Raw genomic sequence first — 17,582 nt, 5'->3', positions numbered from 1 at the left:
TTGCAGGGTAGTATCGCATTCATATAAATTAAAATCTTGGAGTGGTGTCCCACGGACATAATGCCTAGCTAGTAATGAGATTTACTTGTTTAAACTTATTTTATGTGGTGAATAACAATAAAAGTTTATTTTAAAACTACACATCCTTATATGATATTTGGGAATAAGGATATCTGTAGATACAAGTCTGTGGCTGTTAGAGCCTTGAATTTTCTTTATGTAATATTATCATTCAAAATAAGATTTACAGTTTCGTTAACTTCTTCATGGATGTCGCAATTAGATAACTCAGTGATGGATCGTTATTGTACAGATTATAGCTGTTATAAGCGATAATACTGAGCGATTGTGTCTATTCTATAAATTGACTGCTATTATCTGATTTCGGGAAAAAAGTTGGTTGTTTCCCTATTTAGTAGATACATATATTATTTTTATATCAACTGTTTGCTTTCTGAAAATATTTTATTAACATTAATGAAATATATTGTTTTCTAGTCTTTGTTTGAAATCATTTTTATCAAAAACAACTCACAAAATTATTAGTAAAAGCTGTTTATTGAAGTGTAGGTAATTTGTTGTCTGTTTATTCCATTTGTTAAAAATATAATTCATATTGAATTCATGGGGATAACCATCATTTAATTAACACCGAGTTTTAATTAATTAAAAATTTAATAAATACAACATTATTGCACACTGATTTTATAATTCATATATGTATTATATATGTATATATTTACAGCCATCATGATGTTACTCCAATAACAATGGCACTTAATGGAGCTTCAAGTAGCCCTAGTGCATGTCAAGCACTTGCATCCATGTTATCACGGAATACCTTAAATCCTGCTGATATTACCGTATTATTTCGAAATTATTCGACTGCGGAACCACCTCCTATAGAATTACTTCGTAATCCACAATTCTTAGGTATTAATATACATAATTTATAAAATTGCAATTTGTTGTTTTTACAGCTGCTATAATATATACAAAATAATAATTCATTAATTCCAGAACTATTAGTTGATGCACTTTTTAAACCGGGTGTAAAAATTAATCCGGAGCATAAGTCTAAATACATATATTTATTAGCTTATGCAGCTAGTGTATGTGATATTCCAGCCAAGAAGACGCATTCACGGAAATTAAATAAGGATGAATTAAAAACAACTATTCAAGCTATAGAAAAAGTCCATAACATTTGTAACATTAATAAAGGATCTACTGAATTGATAGCAGAATTACAAACTTTATATCAGTGCATAAGGTATAATGTATACAAATTATATTAGTGGTCATATGATATTTCTTATTTCTATATATAGTAAAATCAACATTCTTTCAGATTTCCTGTTGTAAGTGTAGGTATAATTAGATGGGTGGAGTGTACTGTAACTGAACCATCATATTTTAAATTGTGCACAGAACATTGTCCTGTACATCTTGCATTACTTGATGAAGTTGTAGTTTGCCATTCTTTACTGCATCCAAAAGTGTTACAACTTCTTGTACAGTTATTTGAAAGTAAACAAGACGAACTGGAAATACTTGTGCAGGTAAGAATATTTTAACCATATGTTTAATAATTAATATCAATATGCAGAGTGTATACTACAGAGTGTATATATACAGAGTGTATCCACTTTAATTTACTATTGCAAATATTTCGAAAAGTACGCTAGGTAGAAGAGTATACTTTTAGGACATTACAAGAGATCGTCAGAACGTCGTAAAATATAGCAGGATGTTGCAGGTGAAGGTATTTAAGATAGATGACATTTTTTTATTGGGATACGTACATTTTTTTAGTGGAATCATATAATTTTTAATGCACTGATCGATACAACTAATTCCCTATAAAAAGGTATTAACATATTTGTATTAAAAAATAATTAATTTATCCTTATATTTCCTGGAATGTCATGACGTATTTCTTTCTGCAAAATGATGAATAGTAATGAGAAAAATTTAGGTATTTTCTGTATGATTTTATTAGAAAGTTTATGACATAGCACAATGAAAGTAATGAATTTATTTAAATTTTTAAATATTCAAAGATATTGACTTAATTGCTAATGCATGCTTGTCTTCTTCCTCTTTAGCTTTAAAGAGTTCTTAGCATTTCTTACATATTATTCTTAGCATTATGATACTGCGGAATGTGTTTATAATCCATCCTTTTTGTGGAAAAGGACTTGTTAGTTTATCAACTATTGTGGTTTAGTATGCATAAACATTTTCTTTTACATAACCTCAATGAAGGAAATTCATGACCGTTAAGTCGGCAGTTCTTGATAATCATTCCAGAATTTCTATGACAATAATCATGTTTTATAATTAACCTAATGTGACAACTTTTTTCTTATAAAAGTAATGTTTAACATACATTAACTCGGCAGTGGAAACGTAAGAAAAAATGAAAAAGGAAAACAAAATATTACGTTTGAAATTACATATGTTCGAAAAAAACTTAATAATCTGCCGCAGATTTGGATGTACGGGTACTCGAGATTACAGGTTTTGGCGTAGTGGGTACTTGCAACGTATGAATGCTTGGGTTGCCCGATACTTTTTTTGGTAATTCGACATTCAAGGTCTCTCTCTCTCTCTCTCTCTCTTCCAAAGACCACTTGAAATATAGATTTTTAGAATAGTGTTTTTCTTCTAAGAATTGACTCCTGCACAGCTCGAAAAGTGAGAAGATAGATATAACAAGATATAACGAGATAGATATGGCACTTCAATGGGATGCCGCAAGTGAAAAATATAATCGGTAATTATGTAAAAAAGGGGATATTTCACCGATTTGAATAAGCTTGAAACATATGTACACATGTTGTCAAGCTTGTCATTCTGAACATCTTTTTATACCGTATATCGTTAATGTAGCCGATTATTTCGCCGAGAGTATCTTTATTACCGCTAAGTCAAAAGCTGAAAGCGATCCACACGCTTTTCGAACATTTAGATAACACGCACTATCGCGGCGATAGAGATTATTGACATTGCGACGATCTACAGCCTTCGGGCGACATCACAGCTCTTTAATATGATTGTATCTCTATCTAGCAACATCCTACTTATATTCTATTATCTACAATGTCGTCCCCGATCTTCGACAACTTTTCACAAAGCATTTTCTTCTTCTAAGGATACTTCTTAAAATATTTGCAATAATACAATTAAAATCAAATATTCTATATAATTAAAATTATTTTGCGGATGTTTTAAAATATCTTCGTAATAAATTTGACATATATTATTCCGTATTTTTAAATAGCAACTAATGAACTCTTATTTTGAAGAAAAATTACTATTTTCATTGAATATTATTTTAGAGGATCAAAAATTATTGACTTCTTTTACGTACAATTATACCCAATTTTTTATGCTTTCGGTAGGTTAATGAATCCGAAAATGCAGGTTTGAAGTTGCGAAATTCAGTGGTTTAGAAATTGCAATTATGTAAAACTAACCATTTTTAGAATATTGTTACTTTAACGTCATATTGGCTTCTACTCATACTTCATCCAATGAGTGAATCGCACAGATGAGCATTTACGTGCTCTCAACTTACGCTTACCTTATTAAAAAATGTAATATCCTCGGATTTCGGCCATCAACGATGCCATCAAATCGATATTCTTATGACGGAAAAAATGTCGATATAAAAATTCGTATAGGCGATCGACAAATATGTCATCATGGAAGCGACCCTTTTTCAGTATTTAGATGGTTGCCAATTGGATTTTATTTTTTGAGTATGCATACCATGAGAGGCTGTAATTAAATTCGCGAAAAAGTTAGCTTATACTAACGTAACCGATCGTTTCACGACGCTTGGGAAATAAATCCTAACCCGGACCAAAACCATGGTGATTGACTGTTTTATGTACGTATCTTTCTATAGCTAACCTGGCATAACGTTTGAAATGAATGAAAAGGAATAAAAAATAAAGTGAAAGACTATAAAAAAAGCGATAAAAAAGAAAATAAGCGTAACGACGTAAAAATACACAAATGAATACCCCGGAAACATTGGAAAAAGTATTATGAGATAAATATAAAAGTTATATCAGGGTGAAAGATCAAACATACAAAATACATGTAGTCAAATACATTTGACTTAACCCGCCAAAATAACTGCAATTCATGTGCAGTCAGTGGTTCCATGGAGTCCAATCATTGCACAGAACATGGATAGAAGTCAATATAGCATTAAAATAATGTGCAATATATTCTGGAAATGTTCAATTTTATATAGTCATAACTTTTGAACCACTAGATTACGCAACTTAAAACTTGTATTTTCAAATTCTACGTATCGAAAAGTACAAGATTAAAAATATAAAAAATCAATAATTTTTTGTTCTTGAGTAAAGTTCAATCAAATTTGATATAATATAATCAATTACTTGATATAGAATGAATTTCTTTTAACATATATATCGAAAAGAATGTCACTCTTAAGGCACATAGTTCCGAGAATTATTTGTTACTCAAAAGATTAAAAAAATTCATTCTTGCTTTTTTTCATCTGTAGTCATTTCATTCTTAGTTGTGCCATTTTGGGCATTCATTATGAGTAAGTTTATAATTTATTTATTAATCCTTTTGCTTATTTAGCACGTTGTTAAGGAAACGAATGTAAAACACATTAGTAGCAATTTTATACTTACTATTTTTGTGAATTAATAATCTTTCTTCTTTAATTTTCAGTTGGAAATGAAAAAAATGTTAATTGATAGAATGGTGAACTTATTAAGTAGAGGTTGCGTGGTACCAGTAGTGTGTTACATCAAACAGTGTTGGCAACGTGGAGACACAGATGTATCATTAATTAGATATTTTGTTACAGAGGTATTGTAAAATTATTTTTTAAATAAATGTGTACATACACAGCATGCTTAATGATACTAAGATGGTATTGTATTAGGTTTTAGAAGCAATAGCTCCACCATATACAGCTGAATTTATTCATTTATTTCTTCCTATGGTTGAAGATGAAGAAATTACAGGTACAATGCGTGGTGATAGCGACAATGATCTTGTTTCAGAATTTATAGGTGAGTTTATAAAATCTTACATGTAGATTATATTTAATTTCTGATCTGAGTTTATAAAATCTTACATGTAGATTATATTTAATTTCTGATCTGACTTTTTCAGTACACTGTAAAGCACATTGCCCGACTATAAGATGATCTATCGCAAGGAAGGTGGATTAAATGAAAGAAGCACATAATATTATTAGATATTTTTACTTCATATAAGAATGTTGAATTGCTATATATAAATTCTTTCTATACTATTTTATTAGATCCTTTTCTTATTTCATATACAATATCCAAGGATATATATATATAGTTGAAGAGTTGGATGAGTCTTTCCTCGATCTGTGATATCATAATTTATGGATTTTCTGCAACAAAAATAACGAAATGTAATTTTTGTAACTTACCAAATTTTTTAAATAAATGAATAAAATTAAATAAGTTTAATTTCTGCTCAATAAAACGTTAAAATGTCAAACGGTCCATAACAAAATTATAACATATTCTATATGTAACATATGCTTTTTAACTATATGTTAGTGTATATCACTATTAGTATTTAACTAATTATGATGTACAAGGTATCTCTTAACATACAGAGCATATATTCATGGTATTATACAATCCTGAAACTAATGCTTCTATATGAAAATGAGATGAAAATGTTTAATATTATTTTTGCTTGGAACTGTTTCCGAATAAATCCTCATTTTCACTTAAAAATCTAGTTTAGATTTTAACGATTCCTAATTGTATATGTACAGGGTGGGATTAGTTTGTGACAATATCTTTATCGATGCCAGTTTTATCGACATCATTTATATACTAACAATGTCCTCCTCAACACTCAGAGACACTCACTCAGTTCGGTGAAATGAGCGTCGACGAAAATATTATCAGTGATTTCAACATATCGACAAATAAACAATGTCGACGAAACCGGGGTCGGTCAAATGGTGATAAAAACATCAATGGTGATCAGAAACCAACCCCACAAGGCGAATTCTGGTCCGAACCTAGACTTAGTGACCGAACCGAACTATAACTCTGTTCTTATTGTAGATAGAAAGACTGCTTTGTTTGCATTACATTGCACTGTTTATTATCATATAGTTCGATTTTTCACAGAAATGCATCGGCACATCCAAATGTACATTTTTAAAAAAATGGAATCTTACGATTTTATTTGCATTAACTGATTCTTTGTGGTATTTTAAACAGAAAGGTACCTCATCTTTGATTCTGATAATTTTGAAATATGTTATAGATATCAATATTTTGAACTACTATTTCTTATACACATAACCAGCGGTCGACCTTAGCATTTGAGATATTCTAAAAAAAACTGCTGATATCACTACAGTGTGTTTCAGTCTATAGTTGTAAATCTGTGCCAACGTGTGCGTCAGTATTGATTACTAGGTATTTATCTTCTGTTCATAAACGGGTATTTATAAATATGTACAGTTGTATGAAACCCAAACCCAATTAATGTACATTAATGGTATTCATTTTTAATTGAGTTGTAACAAACATTTCTTACAGCCTTGTATATGCAATTGTGCACGGGACCTATAAATAAATAACTAATAGCAGTTGGTGACCAGCAATATTCACACATACGTTATAGAATGTACTATATACAAAATAATTCAATGTGCTCTAAAAAGAACCGGCAATTTTTCGCGAATATCTCGGAAACTAAGCGAGCTCAGCTCTTAGTGTACAGAAAAGAATTAATCAAAATATTGAGTTTTACAACATATTCAAAAATCATCGAAATCACCCTAATTAATTAATATGTTGCTATAATAAATACACTGATATGCCAATACTTTTTGTATACATTGTAGATATATATATATATATATATTACTGAAAGCGATACATTGCAAGTTATAGCTAAGTGCACGCGTACTCGACGAATTTTCGACATCGATTTACTCAGAATTAAAATCTTGTCTGAAAAATGATTATTATATATTTTGTTTCTATTTTATCATATCAAGCCTTCTTAGATTGTACTATCTATGATTATACCGTTCGATTATACCTTGTACTTATATAAATTTCACACATTTCACACATTTATATAGTAGATATGTTAGTAGTAAATTATTTAATATTGAACAGGGAATCTCCATATCTAAATCTCCTTGCTGTTATATGTTATGCACTAAAATATTTGTGATAAATAATGCTCATGCATTCCTATATAAACATTTCACGCTATATGAAATCCGAATTTAAGACTTACACATGATTGTACATTTACGCATGTTTATTTGTTTATTATTATTGTTTTTCAGCTGTAATGAAAAAGTATTATTGTAAGTCATATATATATATATACACATAATCTAATATGCTATAACGTACGCACTATGTGTCCTGTTAACACACTGTTGACCAACTATCTTATGACAAAAATAACGCATACTACCGGGTATTTTTATTATTGAACAAAAATTGAATAGAAATTTTAGTGTTTTCATTAAATAGCAAATGAATCATATATTTTTTAATACATCAATCGATGCAATTTGTCTCTACACAAAAGTATTAACCTATTTATACCGAAAAACAATTAGTTTAGCAAATATTTTAACTTTGATTTGTGAAATTCAATGTATGAAAGACAAAGACGATGTGAACACAAGAATACCGCTTAGCGTCTGTCCTTGTCCTTTACACATTAAATTTGACAAATTTTTTTTAGATATAAACCAGTTAATATTTCTATATAGAGAGTGACGAGCTGCATCAGTCAATGCATTAAAAGGTGTATGATTCCATTTAAAAAAACAAAGTTGACTTTCATAAGTTCCTGATACATCAAAGTTCATACAGAAAAAAAAACTATTAACATAAGAATGCACCTCTCTATGAAACCATTTGAATCAATGTGAAACATTTCTCGCTGCAAATAATAACAGTCACATGAACTGAAGTAACATCTGGTGAAGGATACTTCATATAGTGAAATATAATATATATGTGCTAAAATGGATCTAATTGTCCAGTATTTTTCAGATACTGATTTATAGATATGGATCAATTTTTGAAGGTATATGATTTCTAACTATACGTAACTAAATAGTATACTGAAATAATATAGCTTTATATCGAACAGAATACAAAACTAACTATAATTATGGTAACTATAATTATTTTACCTGCAAATAAAGAATAGAATGTTTATATTATAGTATAATTGTATAAGATAGTAACACAAAGTAATGTACATATTGTCTTTTTCAAAATAATATACTATTCTTGATAAAATAAAAATATATGTAGAATATAATTTTGGTCATTTTATTTTATATAAAATAAGTTATGGTATAAGCAGATTAATGAAAATAGGAAATAAAAGCAATTACACATGAGAGACCAAAGTATTCGTATTCTCCAAATTTGGGTGGACTCGCATTGTTTTGCCTAATGCATATGAATTGAATATTGAACTTTGATTGAATTACGTTATTTTCTTGAACCTATAAAACTTATTTTTATGCATTTTTTCTGAGAAATACATGAATCCTATATTCTACAGTTTAATTAATGCATAAATTCAAACATTTTGAAATTTTGACATGTAGCATTTTTCCGTACAGCCACAGATATATATGTACACATCTTATATAATATATATATAAACTCACGTTATTTAAAAATATTACTGTATCTTTCTGTATAAATAATACAAAATAAGTTAAAAATTACAGTTATATACTTACTAATAGGTTTACCATCTTTCCATTGGGTAAATTTTACGTTTATTTCATCACGTTTTAGGGCATCTGATCGGAGCTCTGCTTTCAAAGCTTGTCTAACAAGTCTGGCAGCTATTTGCGAATAATTAATATAACTGAAATGTGAACACAGATTATATAATGTTTTTCAATAGTGGATATTTAACATTAAAAGCAAGTATCTTTGAAATAAATATTTTACTTTAATCCCGCTTGTCTCCACGCAGACATTTCTGCTGATAGCTTTATTTAAAATAGTGCTTTTAATTTAACTCCAATGTGATAAATTGAAATTGATCAAATAGTTTTTTAACCGAATCTCTTATATCTGCATCTAATTTCACGATCTTAAGTCGTAAGCGTACGTTGTAAGGAACCACGGTTGTATAACTCCTTGCAATAACTGTTCTTGTATACACACTCAGATTTGGAAACTCCAGTGGAGGGGATAAGGCTCTTTTGGGGATAAAAAATGTCTCTCAAGGCGCTTCAATCGATTTGTTAGGCTTGGTTCTGTAGCGCGCCTTGTATCTGTAATCTACAATCTCCGATACGACTGTGTCTATAACTGAACTGTACTCTGTGTTATATCAATCTACATTTATTTACATAATTAATTGTACCGTGTCACATAAAATATTGTATGTTTACTTTAAATACATTGAAAAATTGTTATAAAATTATAATTATGAAAAGTTTAATTTATATTTTTCACCTTCAGTGGTAAGGATAACAAAGATGGCGTTAAATGCAAAAGTTTAACAAATGGATCGCAGCGCTATGGCTAGCGGCTGATTTATAAAACACACCTCCGGATATTAAGAACCTTATCCCTTCCACTGGAGTTTCCAGACCCTGTGTATACGACCGTGGTAAGAAAGGACCACGATTATATAAATTGGTCTTAACCACTCAATGTCAAAAGCATTGAAGAAATCGTCTGAAAATTGAGTCATGAAGAATCAATATACAAGACAGGACTGTAAATATCTCAGCAGAGACAAAGGCACTCTACTGATCTCTATATATCTCGCAAGAACGAGAACTTTGTTTTCTTACATGTTGATTTTTCACGACTCAATTTTCGGATGTTTTTCCCTAGCCAGTATCGAGATCTGTTTATATGATCCTAGAAGGGCATGACATATATAAGAATATTAGCAAGAACATAGATATTACAACTTTAAGATAGATACTATTATAAACTAACTTAGAATTTCAGAATTTTAATTTCATTTATAAGAATTGAAAAGTTATATGACATATATGACACATCAAAAATATATATCTGTATTATTTGAATAATTACAAATATACACAACTCAACATAAAAATTTGAAAATAAAACTAGGAATATTTTCGACATATTTTTTAAATTATTGATTAATTTATCGCAACAATCGCATATAATACAATACAGTATAATTTAAATAAACAATCATTAAAAATTATATAAAAAGAATATTTTACTACTAGGGAAATTTCATGTAAACTGATAAATAATTACATTTTATACAAAATGTAAATGTATGAATGGAACATTCCGTAGCAGCTGGTCACTGGTCACTGACTTCTAGGAAGTTTCTAGCAAGATGTCGGAGGGTGTTTTGCGTGACAAGCCGCTAGTATGCTTTTGGACGATATGACTTGCTTATTGCAGTGTATGTATACAAAATTCCGGCCTATATTAAATCCCAAAGTGTTGCAATATTGCTGAAGTTAAAATTGAAGTTTTAACTACTATTATAATATTAAAAAAACAAGAAAACTAGGACTATTTGCAAAAATTGTGTCAGTGCGTGTACCACTGCCAAGACCAATATTTGGAATGTTAATTTTTCTTCTGATTGCGGGATAAAATTTTCAGTTTGAGCAAAAACTTTTACCAAAATTGACAAACGCGTTATTATTATTTAAAATTGGGATGGGAGCTAAAGCAAGTACTGTTGCACAATCTGCTGGAGGTAATGGACAATCCTCTACTGGAGCAAATGAAACTGCAATGCAAGGATTTTCTATGCTACGTTCTCTTCCTGGAGGTGTTAGCATGTTACAGCATCAACATCAGCAAGGAAATCAATCACAAACTTCAAGAGTATCCGGAGATAGTAGGCAACGTGCTCGTTCTTTAAGTTCAGTACCGGATCTCTCATCTGGTGAACAAAGTAGTCTTGCTTCCTCAGTTGGAGTTGGAGTTGGTCAAGCACTTGGTTTGCCACAACTTGAATCAGATGATCCTGATGAAGACAGTGGACGAGTTTACTCAGCACATAGCTTGCCATCCCATATCTGGTCTCTCAACGGTAAGTTTATTAGTTTATAGATAGATTATAACATTCAAAGTAATGGCTCTACCTGTTTATTAGTTACTATTACTTTTATAAGCATATATTATAGTGGATACATGTATTATGTATATATATATATATATATATATATATGTATATATATATATACTTTATACACATACATATATCTGCATATAGTATAATAAATATACAAATGATGTAATGTAAAATATTTTAAATAAATTTGTAACTCTTTTGTATGAAATTATGACTAAATTTATATAATCTAAAAAAATTAGAAGAGTAAACTTGTATTAACTAATATGATATGAATGTTATTGATTACATAACTTTCTATGATATACAGATCTCTAGAATAATCATAAATACAGATAAGCTTCTTAGTTTTTATTTTTGTTTATTTTAGAAAATAATAAAGTAGGTCGTTATATTCTTATTTTGTTTTTATTAATATTATATGAATTTCATTAAGTATAATAATGTCTTCAGTCTTTAATCGATTATATTTGTTAACCGTATTAGAATTTCAAATAGTGCATTATAACCGTTGTAAAATTTTGAGAAAATAAAAGTGAGGTTATGTTGAGGTCTAAAAATTTTACGAAATAAATGAGAGTTGAAATAAAGCATACCTGTTTGACTCATGTTGTCGTAATAGTTGGCCCGGTAACCATACGAATCGATTGTATTTTAACCTAGGTGCGTAAATTTTAAATTGCGGTTGTAGAATAAAAGTAATTATAGACAAAGAATTTCGTACGATTTTAAAATATTGTCTATGTGATGGGTATGTTAAAATTATTTGAATTTTATTATGGGAATTGTAATAAGTTCATGTCTAAATGAATCTGAGGCAGAAGTTGTTCCAGTAAATCAAGTGAGAAGAATTTTTTATGGTATAACTTTTGTTAGTTTCACGTTAATAAGTATTATGATGTAAAAACAACAAATAATTATTTTATTTTATATTCAAGGTCTAAAATGTCCTGTTTGCTCCAAGTTTGTTCTACCAGACGATATTGAATGTCACTTGGTTATGTGTTTAACCAAACCACGTCTTAGTTACAATGGTAAGTTTATATTTTATGTCATCTGTTTTTATAGAATACAATAATTTTAGACTTTTTGATTACTATATATGTACTATTACTTTTTTCAATAACTGATATATAATGAGAATAAGTTTTTTATACATGTGTGTATAATGTAATTCATATAACTCAAATATCTCAGAAACAATTTAATTAATTTTAATTATTTTGATACAAAATTATTTTACATGGCTCTAAAATTTGTGTCAAATTAATTTTCTATTCACTTCTTTCTAAATGGAAACTTAAGTAAAGGAAAGTGCTTTATAATATATATTAGGCAGTAAGAGACTCTATATAACAATTTCTATATATAATAATAACATTGCATAAAATATTTTTTTAAAACTATTTCTTTTTGTGTTACAAACGTTTGAAGTTTAAAATGATATATATCAATTGATTTGAATTTTATGAAATAGACATGATGCAAATAAGCTCATTATATTGAATTAAATTTATTAAATGTTCAAATTGTTATCTATGAACATGTAAACATTTAATTATTTCAAACACAACAGTGCTTTTAATGTAAAATAGTATCTGAGGTGTTATCGCAATAGATGCTTTTATTATTTTTTGCTACATTCTTTATGGTTGTTTCTTATTTAAAGAAGTACATTTTTTGTATTTTGTTTTTATACACATATGGTACAGGAGATTGGAATAAAAGTATATTTAGTTTCTGACAGCAATTAAAAAGGAATGTTAAAAGAAAAAAATTAATGGTTCAAGAACTGTATTTTCATGATCATATTTCTAAAGTAATTATTGTTATTCATGTGTATCTTATAGTTGGACTATTTTTTAATGTTTCTCATAGAATTTAATGGATATATACTTTATCTTTAAAGTAACTCTACAGAAAAAAGTTTGGTGATACTTGTGTATTAATCATGTTAATATTATTCTAAACTTAATTGACATTATCACTGAAACAGTTGGAAATCCTAATTTCAAATATTATCATTAAAAATATATGAACAATATTAATTCTAGAATGCTTAAGGAAGGAAGGATGTTAAGTATGTCCAGAGAATTAGAAATATTAGTAAACCTTTTAAAACCTTAAGCGTATTAGGCTTAACATTTAGGATATGGTTCTACACATTAATATTAAATCTTATTTAAAGATGTATGATGTATGATGTTTGAAGATGTGAGGTGTTGATAAACTTTTAATATGTATTACATAGTACTAACATGGTAGTCCTAAGATATGGGCATTTCATGGCCCATGTATATTTGGTATGTCAATTACTTCAGTTTTAGTAAATTTACATATATCTATTTGTTTACATCATTTTTTGAGGGATACTAAGCGATACTGTACAATAAGCACATCCTTGCTCCTAATATGATAAAGATAAATTCTAGTATGATAAAAAGTGCTGTCCCAGATAGAAAAGGTTTATAGCATTGTTGTCATTGTAAGGAGTACATAAGGTAGTCATCTATCTGAGTTATTTGGACATATGTGAAGACCTCACACCTATAGTATTTTATTTTATTTTCGTTAATTTGCAAAAAAACATTCTGATATATATGTTAATTATACGTGTGTGGTATACAATAATAAATTTAGTGATAGTCAATAAATAAAAATTTATAAGAAAAATTAACACAAGTGTTATAATCTTTGGTATATTATTTAAACAAATGGATTTGTTTTTAATGTGTTTACGTAGTCATTCAAAAGCACAACATCCACTGATATAATTCCTTTGTTTTGAATAATTTCCGAGATATAACAAAATATGTTTTCAATTTCTAATTTCAAAGATTGTTTTCATTCTGTAGATGTAGACGATTATCAATAAATAAATGTGAGTTGAATATATTTTAGCAAAATAGCTGCCTCAAAAATGTTATCAACATCAGTAATTTACAAATAAAAGACTTCCCTTCTTGTTAAATTTTATAAATGCATCATATTTCTATAAAGCATTCTTTAATTTGTAGAAGAATTTTTATGAGGGTTATCGACGGCATATTTTTTTCAATAGATTTTTGTGTGCCCATAGAATAATGAAACTATTTAACTAATTTGCAAAAGAGCATACAAAAACCAGTTTAAAAAACAGCATCGTATGCATTATAGTTATTGTTAAAAAAACATGTTTGTAGAAAATAATCCTCTTGAACTTTTTTTTTCTTTCTATATTACCTTTTTGCAATCAGAAAAAAGATATGTCTTGTCCTAGTTGATGAAGCATTCTATATATACAATATGCATAAAAAGTAAGTGATTTTACACCTTTGGATCGATGCCGATTTGTAAACAAAATTCGTATAAAATTAACGAGCATAATCTTTAAGACTAAAATTTTTTTATAGCAACATGTTGTACTCATCGCAAATGGCCCTTCTCTCGAAAAAAAAGTATCAAAGTTTTAATAATTCTTAAAGTAGCTTTATACACAATGCATCTACATTCTGCAGTTAGATCCAAGAAAAGTAACATCTGTTATTGCACTTAGACGTTTCAGATTCTCCGTTGTATATCCCATATCTTCCCTTCTTTCTTTCTTGTCTTTCTTCTTTTTCTCTTTCTGTTGATATAAATAGCTCCGAACCCCGAACGGGGTCATTTGTGACCAAGGGTTTGGGACCTTTATTGCTTGCAAGTAGAATACGTTGCAATAAATAACATTTTCTACCTTGAACTTGTTTTGCAAATATCCACTGGTCCAGGGCCGTAGAATCGTGCTACAGTCGTTTTTATATTTACTTTTTATACAAATATATACCATTGAACATATATAAGACAATGTACATTGTATACAATAGAACCTGGTTTATGCGAACAGGTTGGAGGACAAAGCAATTGGGATAAATTCCTATAATAATAAACGTTCACACACATATCCATTATAAGAATAAGTGTTTATATGTATTACGAAATTACGCTTGGTCATAGTTTGGATAATAAAGGCTCAGCATTAACTTTGAGCATAAAAGACGTGCGGATAAGCGAAGTTCTACTGTACATACATATACAATGTAGAATACATTATGCAGTGCGCTAGGTCAATTATCACAACCAAGTATTTTTTAAATAAAAGAAAATGTCAAAAAACTATTTGTTGGAGCCTTTATAATTATAAAGGTTATATTATTTCTGGTATATATAATATGTAGTGTTTTTAGATGGAGTTGGTTCAGAACTTTTAAGGACATTTTTTTTTCTTAAGTGGAATGTTACATTTTCGACTAGATGGTGATGTAAAAATGAATACAAAGATATACTATATTATTATTTGCCTCGACAGACATAATTTACTTTGTACTAGTGAAATCAGTATGCATAGAAATATTTATTAATTTTTAGTTTGCTACTTTTTAGTTACTTGCTAAAAAACCTTTAACATTAAAAAAACATATAACAAGTAGTCAAACCATCTTCCAATAATTTCCAAATATACTTGCATTGCTATTTGTGAATAATATACATTGTATATTTTCTTACTTATCTTAATCGTAAAGATTACAGAATTGCTTTGGCATATTTCATAAAATTTTATAGTTTTGTTATAATTAATATTTAATTTTTAATAAATACTTCAAGTGTTTCTATAGTTAATTGTATCATTATTTTTAAATAACTTTTCTAAATTATATTTCATTATTAATTTGTTTTGCACGTTATTCATATTTTCTAAAGTTTTGTATGATTATTAGATTCTCAAACATTAATTTTGTTTTGATATAAGTTTGAATTTTTTGTATATTGCATCGTATATTGCATCGTATATTGCAACACACAAGCACATTGGTATTGGAGTAGGATCTATCTTTCATATTCCATAATATGAAATTCACCGCTAGGAACATACACGTTTCACTTTGTACGTAATACTTCTTTACAATCTAATAGCAAAGTATTTACAGCAGAGCATATAACATTTTCTTTCTTATTTTCATTTATACACACAGTAACATGCTTCTGCAATTTGTTTGGAAAAGTAGAAAACACTGTGTAGTTTTTATTTCCATACATACACGTATACTTCATAAACATAAATTTCTAGTACATTATAATGTAATAAATATTACATTATAATAGGTATATATTTATAAATATATATTATACAAATATATAAGTATATATTTTATATATGGACTAATATATGGATATAATATATGAATATATTTATAAATAATTTTTAATTTAAATCTTAAAACATTCGTTCATTTTAATCAGTCGAAACTTCATTAATAAATGGAATTGCATAATCATTTATTTTCCAAGTGGTGTAAATCCATTTTCTATAATTTGTAGCTTGTTTGAATACCCGAGGCACCAATAATTATAAACAAATGATATTGAAATTAAACAACAGTAGTGTTTTCTTTGCTCTTATTTATAAACAAAATGGATTAAAAGATAAAACATAAATTTTAAATAATTAAAATATAATGAATTGTACAATTCATTAGTTTTAAAAGTGACGTAGGTCCATTCATGACCCAGAAAAGAAATATTGGTATTGTTAATTCTCGCAAAAATTATTTATGAGCTAAGTAGCCCTTATTAGGATTTTTCAATCAATGAAAACACGAACACTTCAATATCTTATAATAAAGAAAAATGAACTTACATCATTTTCAAAGGTCCATATATAAAAGTGCACACGCGAATGTGTAAATATTATAATAAATAAACAATTGTATATAATATATATGAATATATATACACGCATATATTTAAAAAAAATGTTTAATAGCTATATAGCTATAATATATATATATATAATATATATAATATAGCTATAATATATATATTATATATATATATATATATGTCGGAGATGAAAGAACACCGGAGTCTTTGGAATTTTGATTAATCCCGCAACATTGTAACGTAGAGTCTACTATAGCTGTAATTAAACAATTGTAGTTATTCAATCCGATTGTAATTGTTCGAGAATTGTGATAATGAGCTTGGGCTCGAGGCGACAGCCAGTCGCCGAACGTAGCCGGCGGTCACGGGATGAACGCTTTGTCTAACAAAGGCATGGAATAATTCTATAGCTCTCCTTAAAAAGGAAATAGTTGTAACACTCGACAGTAAACATTCCAACGGTCTCTGTCCCGTAGCTCGCCACACGCAGACCCTATTCTTCGAGTAAGATGATTGTCAGATGTCGATGCGTCTCCGCAGTACATGTTCAGCTAGCTCGAGGGCCCGTTATAAATCTTAAGATTTAGTCAACTAAAGTCCTTCAAACAGACAAACAGTCTTTGTCCCAACTACGGGAAAATAGGGGAGACCTATTTTTCAACGAGCGGCGTCTCCCTAGCAACTTTCCCTCGAGGGCGGCTAGCATCTTTTTCTAACCACCGATATGGAGATTGACCAATTAG

The 17,582-nt window shown here is 28.7% G+C and overlaps 3 protein-coding genes and 1 long non-coding RNA gene across 15 annotated transcripts in view; 3 read left to right on the top strand and 1 right to left on the bottom strand.

Annotated features, from left to right (window-relative positions):
* Positions 1-5,317, top strand: part of LOC100744501 (negative elongation factor D) — a 15,579-nt gene extending 10,262 nt beyond the window's left edge. For 7 of the 11 annotated variants that reach the window (XM_033322872.1, XM_033322875.1, XM_033322876.1 and 4 more), the window contains exons 7-13: positions 746-933; positions 1,021-1,273; positions 1,352-1,562; positions 1,709-1,765; positions 4,726-4,866; positions 4,943-5,072; positions 5,176-5,317. In XM_033322872.1, coding sequence (XP_033178763.1) covers positions 746-933; positions 1,021-1,273; positions 1,352-1,562; positions 1,709-1,765; positions 4,726-4,866; positions 4,943-5,072; positions 5,176-5,210 — 1,015 coding nt within the window. In that variant the 3' untranslated portion in view covers positions 5,211-5,317. Of the gene's footprint in view, positions 1-745; positions 934-1,020; positions 1,274-1,351; positions 1,563-1,708; positions 1,766-2,493; positions 2,581-2,673; positions 2,823-3,916; positions 4,070-4,725; positions 4,867-4,942; positions 5,093-5,137 lie in introns of those variants that run through there. The other 4 variants (XM_033322873.1, XM_024370269.2, XM_024370272.2 and 1 more) reach the window with 4 other exon arrangements.
* Positions 1-7,299, top strand: part of LOC117152136 — a 20,244-nt gene extending 12,945 nt beyond the window's left edge. Inside the window, exon 2 of the long non-coding RNA XR_004462404.1 lies at positions 6,282-7,299. This is a non-coding gene — a long non-coding RNA (uncharacterized LOC117152136). The remainder of the gene's footprint in view (positions 1-6,281) is intronic.
* LOC100744703 (protein stunted) lies at positions 5,249-9,589 on the bottom strand. 2 transcript variants are annotated; one of them, XM_012390075.3, is made up of 4 exons: positions 9,018-9,589; positions 8,801-8,931; positions 7,318-7,369; positions 5,249-5,428 (listed from the first exon to the last, which is right to left on the bottom strand). In XM_012390075.3, exons 1-3 carry the CDS (start codon positions 9,044-9,046, stop codon positions 7,356-7,358), a joined length of 174 nt encoding a protein of 57 aa, XP_012245498.1. In that variant the 5' UTR covers positions 9,047-9,589; the 3' UTR covers positions 5,249-5,428; positions 7,318-7,355. The 2 variants fall into 2 exon arrangements, with proteins under 2 accessions (XP_012245498.1, XP_003492422.1); XM_003492374.4 differs by lacking the exon at positions 7,318-7,369 and having other exon boundaries at positions 5,252-5,428; positions 9,018-9,561.
* Positions 9,590-10,362: 773 nt separating this feature from the next.
* The window catches only part of LOC100744379 (E3 ubiquitin-protein ligase znrf2), an 11,640-nt gene continuing 4,420 nt past the window's right edge, over positions 10,363-17,582 (top strand). The window contains exons 1-2 of the mRNA XM_003492371.4: positions 10,363-11,118; positions 12,099-12,194. Coding sequence (XP_003492419.1) covers positions 10,740-11,118; positions 12,099-12,194 — 475 coding nt within the window. The 5' untranslated portion in view covers positions 10,363-10,739. The remainder of the gene's footprint in view (positions 11,119-12,098; positions 12,195-17,582) is intronic.

This window comes from Bombus impatiens, unplaced genomic scaffold, assembly GCF_000188095.3.
Source record: "Bombus impatiens unplaced genomic scaffold, BIMP_2.2 scf_0707, whole genome shotgun sequence".
NCBI lineage: Eukaryota > Metazoa > Arthropoda > Insecta > Hymenoptera > Apidae > Bombus > Bombus impatiens.
This window is presented reverse-complemented; position numbering and strand designations above follow the sequence as displayed.